This window comes from Diadema setosum, chromosome 10 (assembly GCF_964275005.1).
Source record: "Diadema setosum chromosome 10, eeDiaSeto1, whole genome shotgun sequence".
Taxonomy (NCBI): Eukaryota; Metazoa; Echinodermata; class Echinoidea; order Diadematoida; family Diadematidae; genus Diadema; species Diadema setosum.
In genome coordinates, this window is record NC_092694.1 from 34,920,334 (window position 1) to 34,934,651 (window position 14,318).

The 14,318-nt window shown below is 39.2% G+C and overlaps 2 protein-coding genes across 2 annotated transcripts in view; one reads left to right on the forward strand and one right to left on the reverse strand.

Moving 5' to 3' along the window:
• Positions 1-6,897: 6,897 nt before the first annotated feature.
• On the reverse strand, positions 6,898-12,258 carry LOC140234162 (large ribosomal subunit protein uL15m-like). Its single transcript, XM_072314235.1, has 4 exons — positions 12,155-12,258; positions 10,334-10,491; positions 9,335-9,500; positions 6,898-7,722 (listed from the first exon to the last, which is right to left on the reverse strand). Exons 1-4 carry the CDS (start codon positions 12,254-12,256, stop codon positions 7,261-7,263), a joined length of 888 nt encoding a protein of 295 aa, XP_072170336.1. The 5' UTR covers positions 12,257-12,258; the 3' UTR covers positions 6,898-7,260.
• Positions 12,259-14,040: 1,782 nt separating this feature from the next.
• Positions 14,041-14,318, forward strand: part of LOC140234051 (acyl-protein thioesterase 1-like) — a 34,455-nt gene continuing 34,177 nt past the window's right edge. Inside the window, exon 1 of the mRNA XM_072314132.1 lies at positions 14,041-14,099. The gene's annotated coding sequence lies outside the window, so the exon portion shown is untranslated. The remainder of the gene's footprint in view (positions 14,100-14,318) is intronic.

The following is a 14,318-nucleotide window of genomic DNA, read 5'->3' on the forward strand; positions in this document are numbered from 1 at the left end:
CCCCTCATCGGTTTTTGCATTTAAACTCTTCAGATTTAATTTTACTTATATACCGACTGTTTAGGGATTTTTATGATCTTCTGTCAGACATGTTCTTTTCTCTTCTTTTCTTCTTCCTCTCCTCCTTCTCCTTTTTTCTTCTTCTTCTTTTTTAACTGCTACATGTATTTTTCTCTGAACCTTCACAGTGATCTACGATAGCGCCAAAGAATGGCTACAATCGACTAATGTAAAATTAGAGGAGTGATCGTGTTGCATCCGAAGCAACAGCTGAATTGAATTTGTAGGCTCATCAATAGCAATAGATAGTTTGAATACTGGTACACACACACACACACACACACACACACACACACACACACACACACAAACAAACAAACAACAAACAAACAAAAAACAGCAGAGGAACGCCGCCCATATAAGTCTCAGGGTTTTTTTTTTCACGTTATCATTAAAAAAAATAGAAAAAATAAATCTTTTTAATAATGCTATGGATGCTAACTGCACTCATTTCATTACAAACAATGTAGTATATTAGATGCCGTTCAACTTATATGTTTGTATCATTTTTGTTTTAAATCTTAATCCCGACGTCCAGCTCAAGATTCAAAATGTGGTGAATGGATTATCAACTTTTGTGTTTAAACTCTCCATATCAGATCTTATAGGTGATAAGAAGAAGAAAGAGAGAGAGAGAGCTATCAGTCCGTTATCATAATCACCAATGCGGTCTTATTTCACCCAGCGGTCAGTCAACCTGACAGTATAATTATTTTTCCTCTTCGGATAGCAACTAAAGTGAGTAAAAAGTATCTTCCCCAACACTGATTTGTAAGAAACTGGCAGAAATCATTACTACCCCTAACTGTCAATATGGAAAATAGACAAAGACCCACAACAGGTCGGGGATCGGGCAAAGGCAACGGCTAGCGATTGACTTCGGTGCGGTGCGGTTTAACACGGAAGGGCGCCATCATTTTGTTTTCCTGCATGCAGCTGGCCAACCAAGGGCTGGCGGTAATGACATGCAAAGAGTAGCTATAATTATATGATTCTATCAGAGGGTTTTGGCTTTCCATCATTAAACAACATTACGTCAACTGATCCGTCAAAATACTGAGGCCACAACATAATCATGTGATGTTGAAGATATCATGAATCAACACAAGTCAATATAATCATTATAATATTGTCATCTAGCCTTATATCCTCATGATCAGTTCCCGCTTCAACAGCGTGTGCTGTTCGTTATTCCGAAGGTTCGTTAATCCGAAACACACAAATTCCCTATACCTAGAGGTTCGTTAATCCGAAAATGAAAAATGGCTCGTTAATCTGAACTTTGTGGCGTTATTCCGAAGGTTCGTTAATCCGAAAATGAAATAGGGTTCGCTATGTAATTCCCAAGGCTCTTTTATCCGAAAATATAGGGTTCGTTATTCCCAAGGTTCGTTAATCCGAAAATGAAATAGGGTTCGTTGTTCCGAAGGTTCGTTGATCCGAAATGAAATAGGGTCCGTAACAAACCTTCGGAATAACGAGCTTTGTGTCATATTTGGATTAATGAACCTTCGGAATAACGAACCATAATTATTTCGTTTTCGGATTAATGATCCTTCGGAATAACAAACCTTATCACATTTTCGGATTAACGAACTATCGGAATAACGAATCTTCGGGATAACGAATAACGAACTTTCGGACTATAAAGAACATTCGGAATAACGAACCTTCGGAATAACAAACTGTAACCTTCAACAGCATAGCTATAAAGATGCCACATGTTCCAAACGTGATGCGATCTTGGGATAAAGAACATCACATGAAGTGGTTGGATTCCTCATTGTTATAAGTCCAGTGTCAGAAATGATAAATGAGTTTACATCTTATGTCATTGAAATTGAACCGCTGCTGGAATACCAGTGGGACATTAATTCATTCATAAATTAACTTTTATAGCGGCCGGCTTTATTTTCATATGGGAAACTAAAAGTGAATAACGGTTTCGGGGTGCGAGTGATAGTTACGGACATATATTATATCAGCCTTAAAGTAAATTCCTCTGAAGGAACACTAGGGCCTACACTCTGAACACTAATACAGCTGTACTATACTGTGATGTCTACATCTAGCTGCGTGACAAAAAATGAAACAAAATTATATTTTTCCCGTTTTCAGCATTACAGAACTCAAATAATGCATAATGCACTAAGGTTGTACGAGAACAAAATATTGATATTGATAACTTTATTGTTTGTAATATTCTCATTTTTCTCACCTGATCTTGGCAGATAGCCATTTGCACAACATTACCGACTTACTTCTGCATAACACTTAAACAAGTTCCCCCTCATATCAGACATGTAGATTGAGTGAATGCAGCAATATTAGTAGAACTCACCAGTGACAGGGGCCGCGGAACGTTTTTCAGTGTGGGGGGGGGGGGGGGGGGCTGCGGGACCGGGGGGAGGGTGGCAAGGTCAAGACCACCGAATCTAAGGGCGGAATCTTTGGAAATTGAAATTCATAAGTGTTGTGATTTTTTTCGATTTTTTTTTCGATTTTTTTTTTTTGGACGAACCAAAAGTGTGTGTGTGTGTGTGTATGTGTGTGTGTGTGTGTGTGGGGGGGGGGGGGCTGCAGCCCCCCAGCCCCCCCCCCCCCCCCCGCTTCCGCGGCTCCTGAGTGAGAGTTTGAGGAAAATCGGACAATCCGCTCAAAAGTTATACATTTTTGCAGTTTCTGCTCAGTCACGGGCTGGATGAAAAGACTACTATAGCTTATTGTGATGTCACATGTGTACAACGATAATAAAGAAAGAATAATAAAGAAAATTCAACATATTTCCGTTTTTCTCGCATAACAAAAGAACACTCGACTTCATTCTTTCAGAAGGCAGGGGGAATAATGTTACCCTTAACATACGTCAGTAATAAGTCAAAGAAATGTGCACTTTAGTCAAAAAGTAAAGTTTTGTGAAATTCTCTCTTTATTTTCCTTATATCGTCGTACGCATGTGACATCATTCACTGCAGTAGTCTTCTAATTTAGAAGTGACTGCGTAGATAATTAAAAAAAAATCATAACTTTTGAATGGATTGTCCAATTTTCCTAAAACTTTCACTGATGTTGTGTTCTACTTAACTGGTGCTGCATTCTCTATTAAAATCCTTATGTATATAGAGAAGGTGGACTTGTCCTTTAAGGTTCATAGAGGATGCTCCTCTCACCCCGGCCCCCCCCCCCCAAAAAAAAGATTTTTTGTTTTGTTTTGTTTTGTTTTGTTTTGTTTTTTTTTTCTTTTTTTTCTGGCAAAGTGGATTAGTGTCATGCAGAGTATACTGAGTAGATGGCCAGATTATACCAACATAATTATCACAGGCTTTCTACATTTCTGTATAGGTGCCGACATAAAGGCATTTCATCTTATTATTATTATTATTATTATTATTTTATTTTTCATTTTTTATTTTATTCTTATTTTATTTTTTATCATTTATTTATTATTATTATTGTTATTATTATTATTATTATTATCATTATTATTATTATTTTTTTTTTTTTTTTTGGGGGGGGGGGTTCTTTTTCATGCTGATTCCTGCGAGTAAACAATATGTTATTCTTTGAATTAAATGATAATGCATCCCTATATAATATGTTACTATTAAACTTGGTCCACGGACATTATTTATGACTATTATTTACGACAGGACAGATGAGATGACTGAGTTAAGGAGATACACTGTAGATAAAAAATAGATAAATGGGTAGATAAGTAGATTGAGTGACAGATTGTGAAGGTAAGTGCTGTGATGTGAACCGAGATGAACGTAAATTATATAGTGAGAGCATAAAAACAATTTGGACTTCAGGGGCGGCTACAGGAATTCTGTAAAGAGGTGGCGTCTTTACAAAATTAAAGGGGGGCCGCACCCCTCCCAGCTCCTCTCCATTTTGTCTTTTTATTTCTTTTGTTTAAAAAAAAATAATAAGGGGGGGGGGGGGCGCCCGGTGCGCTCTCCCCTGAATCCGCCACCGAGTACCATCGGCATTGTCCATCATGTTGGTCAGGTGGACATCCAACATTCTGCCGCTATCTACACGTGTAAAAACATCACTGCCACAACGCTCTGCGTCATTCCTCCCTGGCTCCGCCACTGGACTTGTTCCCAATAATGATGATATCTCCAACTAACATAACTCTTCTCAATCACCTATCAATAACACCATTGTCATAATTGCCCAGAGTTGTGATCTAGGTAATTGGTTTGTTGGCAATTACACGGAAGCAGAGAGGGAGGGAGAGAGCAAGATGGAAAGGGAGAGAGAACAAGAGAGAGAGGACAAAGAGAGACAGTGAGTGAGGGGCGGGGCAGGGAAGGACGAAGAGAAGATACAGTCAACCTTGCTTACGTCGACCTCGCATAAGTCGAATGATCGCCTTAGACCCCGTTTACAGTGCGAGGCTCGGCCGCGGCCGAGCCGCGGCCGAGCCCAGCCCCGCTTCAGTGTAAACGCGCAAAAGGCCAAATGCGAGGCCAAAATTGGCCTCGCATTTGGCCTCGCTCTGGAGGTGGTCTCGGCCGCGGCCGAGCCGCGGCCGAGCCCGGCCTCTTCTTGGTGTAAACGCAAACTGGGCCAAATGCGCGGCCAATTGCGCGGCCAATTTTAGTCTGACTTCCAAACCCTCTGCCTGTATCTTTCGCTATTCAGGATATTAACCCCCTCAACGTCGAAAACTAGTATAGTTTAAGGTGGTTTTGTCCTGCAAAGGATTTTTTTCCTTCGGCAAAGGCCTTTGCCCGAACGGCGACTTCGTCGCCACGGAATTCATTTGGCAAAGGGTCTGAAAACCAGACAATACCAAATTGCGTTTGTTTACAAGCAGAGCGCCACTACGACAAAATGTTGAAAGGTTTGAATCAAAAGCGCGGCCGAGCCCAGCAGTGTAAACGGACAAAATTGCGAGGCTCGGCCGCGCAATTGAGGTCGGGCTCGGCCGCGGCCGAGCCGCGGCCGAGCCCGGCCCCGCACTGTAAACGGGGTCTAAGTCAAAGGTCTTTGCAAGTCCTCTTCTCTATAATAATATGCATGTACATGTATAAATACAAGTACAACGAGTGTATGCTATTGATTTTGTTTCTCCAAGTCGAAGCTATTTCTTTCTTCTTTACGTGTTGGACTTTTGCTTGTCTTCCTCCGAGTCAATGGAGTATATTCTCCCTCTCTCCCTCTCTATTTCTCTCCCTCTCTCTCTCTCTAAAGATAAATATTCTAACATATACATGTACATGTATCTAAATAATTTTCTGTGTTTTCTTTCCAACAGATGCAATATCAAGTAAAGTGTATTAAAGTGCGGATATGGTTTTTGCATTCAACTCTTCCAATAAACATGTTATGATTATAAAGAAACTAAATACAAAAACAGATAAATGTCATTTTCCAAACGTTTTAAGGGCATCATCAAACAGAGAAAAATATGTTGATAGAAATGGATATGTCTGTTTCTGCATCTGAACTCCTCCTGTCTGTATGTGTGTGTGTGTGTGTGTGATATTTATACAGTACATGTAGCATATCTTTTTTGCTAATCAGCATTTGGTTTGGGTCAAAATGCAGCTTTTAGCTGAGAAACCACAACTGCCTCAACATGGAACAGGTAGGCTACATGTATTATCAAAGAGATGCAAACAAATAATGCTCTAGCTTCTTCCATGCCCCCTCCCCCCTCCAGCCCCCCCCCCCCCCACACACACACATACGCACACACACACACAAACACAAACTTTTACATGTACATGTACTTTCCTCATAATGTAAATGTGAAACACAAGCATCAAGGGGAAAAACACATTCAAATAAAAAGTTCCTGTTCTAGGGAACACAAGCCTTCAATGTCAAAAGGTGTATCTGTAAGGTATCCTTTTTATTTCTTTTTTCTCCCTCCAGCATGTGGCCATCCTAATGCAGTCAGCATGATCAATCTATATATGATCTTCTACCATGATTTCCAAAGTTGAATTCTGGCTTGAATGTCACATATCATTGTCACCATTATAATAGTACAGGTAACCCACATTTGCTTCAAATAATTGGTACATGAAACCAATCAAAATTAAATAAAACATGTTGAAAGATAGCAAACCTGATGAGGGTCTCTATCTCTTGGTTTGCGCAGCATGACAGAAATAATATTTTCCAGGGTTCTTGTCTTTTCTTCATATTTTTAATCAAAATATTTCATTTTTCTTAAGGACAACAATGAAAAAGGATGAAAACATCACACTCTTAAAAAAAGCCAAACAATACCAATGCTTTCCCTGTAATTTTCAAGGAAGGCATATCATACCAGCATGCATTATACCCCAAGATACTGGCCATTTATTTACTCTTTTCTCTTTTTTCTTTGACTTCCAGTAAGTTGAATTTCCGTGAGGTGGACTACAGGTGAATGTGTGGTTTATAAATAAGAACAAGTACTTGGGCAGAATGCTTCAAGATTAAATCTTGTGAACATTATTTGCCATTTCTTTTGAATTTGTCAATACATTGTATCACAGAGAGTTCATTTCCGCTCAAACAGTATCAAAGCAAACTCATCACCCACGTGATATAAAATGTCTTCTTCTTCTTCTTCTAAAGTATGGCACAATGTACCTGACTGATACTGTTTGCTGACTATTGCTAGTCACCTGGGGCGAACCGCAAGGATTCGATCCAGTGCTTGATACTCAATATCATTCATAAGAGCCTCACATGCCCAGTGTGTGAATACTGTCCCACCCCCGTTAATCCCCCCCCCCCAAAAAAAAAAACAAAAACAAAACAAAACAAAAAAAAAAGAAACAAAAACAAAAACAAAAATAATAAAAATAATAATTGGAGAAGGCAAGTAACAAAAATCCATACACACACAAAAAAAAAAAATGCATCTAAAAGTCAGTGGTAAATTATAAACTTGTCATAGATTAAAAAACAACCTTCAATTAATTTTTACTTTCCTTCTGCACAATTTAGAGTATTTTGCTGCAAGCACCTACAATTGTATCTCCTTACTGCTTCTAACAAAACTGAAGATTCGAGGTCATGTGAAAGCTAATAATAATGCATGTTCTCTCTGTAAATTTCCCAGACTTGAAGACTTTTCAGCAGACCACACAGAAAGCATTTATTTTCTTTTCAGTTCAATAAGTCCATTTGCAGAGTATCACCACTGTCCGTATGATAGTGACACTGCAAAATATAACTGGGATATGACTATGACTTGTAATATTCCTGCAGGTCTTCATCTGCTGGCTTTAAAACTGTCCTGTCTGCCAGGTTGACCACCCAGCCCGGCTGGAGTCCAAAATACACCTGCCGCGGATCCTTCCTCATTCTAAGCATCTCCCTCCGCGGGTCACTCGTGAGGTCGGGAAGGACGTAACCGTGCTTCCGCGTGAGATCCAGCCGGGCTTTGCGGACCTTGTCGGGGTCGGCAAGGTAGCCGCGGTTCGCTGGATCGGTGTAGAAGTTGACGAGGTCCTTGGGTGGCAGAGCACGTCGAGGGATGGGCTTCCCCTGCAGGAAGAACTGTAAGGGATACGCCAGGGCATCCAAACTGACAGGATCGTAAAAGCCGGTTGTCACAACACCACCACATCGCTCAATTGCTGTGATGGCCAGTTCTGACGTGTGCTGTACCTCGATGTTGATTTGGGCTTCAAAGTTATCTAGTCCCTACAAGGAAGAGAATAAAAATCAACCGACACTTTGTTGATAAATGCCTTGAAAGTTCAACTTTTCTTAGTATTGTAAATCAGACACAATTCAGTCGTCGGGCTGAAAAGTTTGATAAGTAAAAACATTCCAAATTAAGTGTTCTAATTATGACAAACCCTCACTAAAACATACATGTATGCCCATGGTTGATAAATATATACATTCTACATGTGAGGATTTGAAACTGTCAGGACACATTAAACATACATGTACTTAAAGGACAAGTTCACCTTCATTAACATAAGGATTGAGAGAATGTAGCAATATTAGTAGGACACATCATTGAAAGTTTGAGGAAAATCGGACAATCCGTTCAAAAGTTATGAATTTTTGAAGTTTTTGTGCAGTCACCGCTGGATGAGAAGACTACTGCAGTGTATGATGTCACATGCGTACAACAATATAAGGAAAATATAAAGAGAATTTCACAAAATTTCATCTTTTGAAAAAAGTACACTTTCTCTTGACTCGTTACTGACATATGTTATGGGTAATATTATTCCCATTGCCTTTAGAAAGAGGCAAGTCAAGTGCTCTTTTATTATGCGAAAAAAGTGAAAATATGTTGAATTTTCTTTACATTTTCTTTATACTGTTGTACTCATATGACATCACGAGCCTTAGTAGTCTCCTCATCCAGCGGTTCCAACACAAAAGTTGTAAAAATTCATAACTTTTGCATCGATTGTCCAATTTTCCTTAAACTTTCACTGATGTGTTCTACTAATATTGCTGCATTCTCGTAATCCTTATGTTAATGAAGGTGAACTTGTCCTTTAAAAAGAAATCAGCTAAATACAGTTACTGGAAAATTCAGGACCGCCAAAGTCACATACGAGCATTGCCTGGTAGATAACTAGGGTTTTTTTTCCGTATTGGGAAAATATCCTCTCAATTCACAACAAATCTTTTTTTATCCGCACTTTTCCTAGAATGGGGATCACCTGTATACAAGACAGTGCACTCCCGTTATAACAAACACGGTTATAACAAAATTCTGAATACAGTGAAGTACAGTATAAATTCTGGCCACAACATTATCAGCCCTACCATTTTAATTGTGTATTTGTTCAGTTATAATAAAATTTTGATAAAACGAAAGAAAACTGCAGGTTCCATGGACTTTGTTATAACAGGAGTTCATTGTATTCTTTCCCCATGCTTCCACTTCTCAAGGGTGACAAGTTGTTACACAAACCTCATGCAGCAAGTTGATCCCATACTGTCTGTCGATAACTAGGTTTTTTTTTCCATATTGGGAAAATATCCTCTCAATTCACGACAAATCTTTTTTAATCCGCACTTTTCCTAGAATGGGGATCACCTGTATACAAGACAGTGCACTCCCGTTATAACAAACACGGTTATAACAAAATTCTGAATACATTGAAGTATAAAAGGCCACAACATTATCAGCTCTACCATCTTAATTGTTTATTTGTTCGGTTATAACAAAATTTTCATAAAACGAAAGAAAACTGCTGGTTCCATGGACTTTGTTATAACAGGAGTTCATTGTATTCTTTCCCCATGCTTCCACTTCTCAAGGGTGACAAGTTGTTACACAAACCTCATGCAGCAAGTTGATCCCATAGTGTCTGTCTTTGATGTTGATGTTGATTGCCCCCGAGTTGACCAGGGAGGTGACGTCGATTGGTTGGTCTGGGTCAACTCGACCGACATCAATCAGGTACTGGAGTTTGGCGAGGGAAAGTGGCATGTACTGCCTCCTCAAGCTGAATGAAGGGAAAATGAATAACATTGAATGCTGATGAATGCACAAATAGAAATATGAAAACAGCAATGAAAACAATACGTACATTGTACATTATATGGAAGTGTATATATTTCTGTCTTTCTCCTCCCAAAATCAGATAGTGTTTAGTGGGTGCCAAGAGCATTTTTAGTGATAGTCACAAAGGGTATAAGGAACACATACTATCTTCTATTACTCTATGTCCTCCCTTGTAAAACAGTGAGATTCTTTGTAATTTTTTTCTTCAAAAGAAGACATAGAATGTCATCATTCTACTGGCAAAAATGCTGCCTTAGCATCACATAGATTAATAGGAAGGAAATTAAATCAAAGGGATGGCATAGTTTTGTTTAAGACAGTGATTCAGATTTTAACTTTTTGTGGGATGATTAGAAACCACTTAAAATGTGAAGTATGAAAGAGCATACGATTCTAAGAAGCATTCAAAGTTTAATTGCTGAAAATCAGTTTTAAAATGGCCGAGATATCCACACACAAAAAAAGTAAAACAAAGTGTTCCCAATAAGAGATGGGTCCCACCCTTTATTAGGCCTCTTTGTTTTGGGGTATCTCAGCCATTTCACACAAACATTTTTCATCAAATAAAATTTGAATTAATCTTTAACAGAATTTTATGCTCTTTCATATTTTAGGTTTCTCATCACCTCACAAAGAAGTTGGAAACCTGCAAAAGCCCAATTGCAACCAAAACTATACCATCCCTTTAATACAGGTATGATGGGTATGTGTGCAGTTGTCACAACTGCTGTCTGACAAGAAGAAGCTTGTAAATTGTAAAGACAGAACACTTACTGGTAGTCCTTGTAATAAGGGTATTTAGGGATCCTGAGATAGAAAGGGGTCTGTCCTCCCTCGAATCCAATCCTGGGCTTTGTACCTCTCATCCCTTGACCACTCTTACCACGGCCACTCATTCCTCCAGTGTGCTGACCTCGCCCCCTGCGATTTTCCTGTAGACACAAAGGAACATTTCACTTTATCACATAATTGAAGAACACAAATACATCATACAGTTGGGAAAGTGTATACAGTAGTACACAGTAGGCCTACAGACAGAAATTTAGGGTGCAAAAGCCTGTAACCCTACACTACATGTACAATACAGAAGATTGAAGGTCTATTAAACATGGTAAATCTCACGGTAGCTGTAAACTCTGTGCACTTTGTAGGATTACACCATACATCATCTATGTTTTTGTATAATGTTCTGATGATTTCTTGTTGTCGTTGAGATGGCACTTGGTTCCAAGTCAGGTTGGACATGACACTAATAACAAATGAAATTGATGACGACACCAATGGACCCCATCAACTGCCCATTTGGAGTCCAATATGTAATGATGCATACACTGTAGACGTGTACATGTAGTCCTGTAATTTACATGTCAATTTTTTTTTCTTTTTCAGTTTTATCATTATCGTCATTGCTAATTAGGTAATCTAGTCATACTAATAGATCTACTGGAATCAGAGATAAGGCTAAAGTCAAAGATACAAGGCTCTAGACTACAGTAGCTTTTAGTTTTAGTACCTAGTAGTCATACCGTAGTAGTACATGTGTTAGTAGAACCAGATACCTATATCAGAGGTTTGGACAGAGGAGAACACCTGCAAGTTTAGACATAAAATACATCATGAACATACAAAAACAATTATGCATCACTGTAAACTTTTACACAAGTGCCGCGCGCGTGAACTTCAGCTGCAGCTCTGGGTGACAATTCACATTATACCTACACCATTGTACACATGTGCAATATGTGTATAGCGAGGTGCCCGCACCTCGTCAGGGGCCCGAATACCGTCACCCCGCTTAAAATTGTTTTAAGCGCACTAAACAAAAATTTATGCCCGGGACTGTGTTCAGTAAGCTTGAAACTTGGCAGGGCTACCACAACCAAGCAAATTGTGGTGAAAACCGAACAATTTTTCGCGAAAATCTGAAATTTAATCGGAATACGTGTTATAAGTATCACCACTGTCCCCGCACGCATCTTTTACGTGTATGTCTATGGGAGCATCACGGTCACCAGCACACGTCTTTTACGTGCTTTGTCTATGGGAGCGCGGGTGACGAGTTGCGGGCCCCTTCCTTAGCGCGCAACTTTTTCGCATTGTTCGCGTTTGACGACGATAGCAGCAAATTTTCGATATCGATCAGTGAAATTGTGGTTCCATTGGAATTTTCAGCATTTTTCCTGTATGTGAGTTGGATTTCCAAGAATTTCAGTGGCGAAATGCGATTCAAATATGCGCAAACATTAACTATGACGAGGTGCGGGTCACCCAAGTAGAGCCTATACAGTGTGTACCTGTAGTGTAGGCTACCTACGTAGTAAACCTCCAGAGCTCGATAGCTCCTAACTATACACACTTACAGCCCAGTCGCTGTAATTCGCATCGCACAGCGTACACTACTAAAGTACTAACAGCGTCTGGTCGGGCTAGATAGCTCCATGCGCATGCTGTAACTGAGACGAGCAGCACAAATATGTATTAATGGGACTACGGACATTTATGGGCAATCGCTGCTGCGACAGCGTGACGGAGTTTCTGAATTAGCCAGCATTACAACACACCAAAATGGTTATCTCTCTTGAAATAAAAACTTACATTCTTTTTGGATCCAGGATTGTCTCTTAGATTGTTGAGGGCAACTCTCGGCATACCTCGCACAATTTCAAGAGCTCGTCTTATTCCCTCAGTTTTCGACATGATGAATACTCAGTATTATGAACTTCACCCCTACCCGAGATGAAGATAGCTGCAATCATCACACCCTGCACACATGATATGATAATAAGGTAGCTGTACCTACAAAATAAAAGACTGGGCTATTAGGGCGCGTCAATATGTGAGTCAATATGACATTGTGTGTGAAAGCAGGGAGGTGGAAGAGTCTCTCTTCCACCTCCCTGGTGAAAGCAAACATCTAAATTGAAAATAAAATCAGTGATTCACATTTAGGAAATGTTGGACTGTACGATGAATGGTTTTCCGCCTTGTCATTGCCTTTTTTATTTTCTATTAATGAATAGAAATTCTAAATGAATAAATTCAACTCTAACATGCAAGATTGTAAATATGGTTAGCTTCTGGCTGAGGATCATAAAGGGTTCTTCTGCTAAATATTCATTCAGGTTTTATACACTCCAAAGATTAGTAAGTCAACAGGACACGACCTTTGTTTTTAAGTGGATATCTCATATTATTTTTTAAACAATGCTTGTCTTGGTGTTGTATGGCTAAGCGAAAGGGGAAGGATTTAGTAAACTGGATATTGAGCACCTTAAGCTGAGATTAAGTGATATGTCTAAACAGGATTTGATGGCAAATGTTTGGTCAAATAGAGTATGTTTAAATTATAGGATTTTTAAGACGAATAGTCTCTTTGAAAGGCATTTAGTCCAGTTGAGTAAAGAGGGATAGAATTTCATTGAGCCGTTTTAGATGTAGGTCAAATCAGTTGCCAGTTAATAATAGAAGATTTGTACAGTCATTTGATGAAAGGGATGTTCAATGCCCTTGTTGTGATAGACATGAAACAGGTGATGAATTTCACTATGTTTTCGTTTAAATTGCCCCTTCTTTGAAAAGGACAGTTATATTTAAGCAATCATTATTTGGTTAAACGTCCTTGCTCATTATACATGTCCAGAAATGTTCATGCTCGCATTTAGGAGATTAGTATTATTTGTGAGGCTGATCATGTCATATTTTGCAAGTTTGCAGAAGCCTGAACAAGTTGAGTGTACTGTAGTCAAGAAAGAAAATATTGTAACTCGTAGTGGTAGACTACAAAATTAAGCATCCAGTGATACTCGATCTCTAGTACATATTTTGTAGTTGTATGTCACGATTGTTTGGTCGTATGGTTCATACCGGATTAGTTAACCTTGCTTGCCAATTTGTATATCACTGTATATATGTTTAGTAGGTATAGACTATTTTATATACATCATTGTACATCACAAACATGTATTTTTTTTTTTTAATATTGTAATGACCATATCTTGTATTTATGTGTTGTACTCTCATACCCCGGAATGGGGTCGGAAGAGTAGAATGAAATCAAATCAAAATCAAACAAATACCTAGTGTCAATAATTCAGTGATGATGATTGTGCTTTTACTTTATATACCGCGGTACCAATTACCATATTAGAATCTTAGCGACTGGTCTTTTTTTTTTACATATTGAAAGACACCATGTTTTTTTTTTTTTTTAATCATCGGTAGGGCGCTAGTATTCTTTTGTAGTTATTGTTGTTTTTGGTATGACATTACTAGTACCTCAGTCTCCTCTTCATCTCGGCCTCGAGTGCATAGCGCATGATCAATCGAGTTCCCTCCCCTTTGCACTCACATGCAGACTGCACTGCACAGTCCACCACAGGCACCCGCTCTACCCGGTACCCACCCGCGACAGTAGTACTATACGTAGACGTTAGACGTACCGCATCAGCACAGTCACGGCTTTATCTTTAATTTTAGCCACTGTGTTGGGAGTGCAAAGCAGAGCGAGAGAACACAGCAAAAACGGAAGTTCTCCATTGAGGTAAGTACGAGTAATCATGAAGAGTAAAAGACGTAGAGTTACGTATATTCTGCATGTCGTTGATAGTGTGGTGGATGGTGTGAAATGCTGCTGGAGTACGATCTATAAATTTAGAACAACACTTGCTGATGATTGCGTTGCAACCACCATGTCCATGCACTGTACATCCAGGGACGAGCATCGAGCAGCAGGGAACTAACTGTATAGGTGGGAAGAATA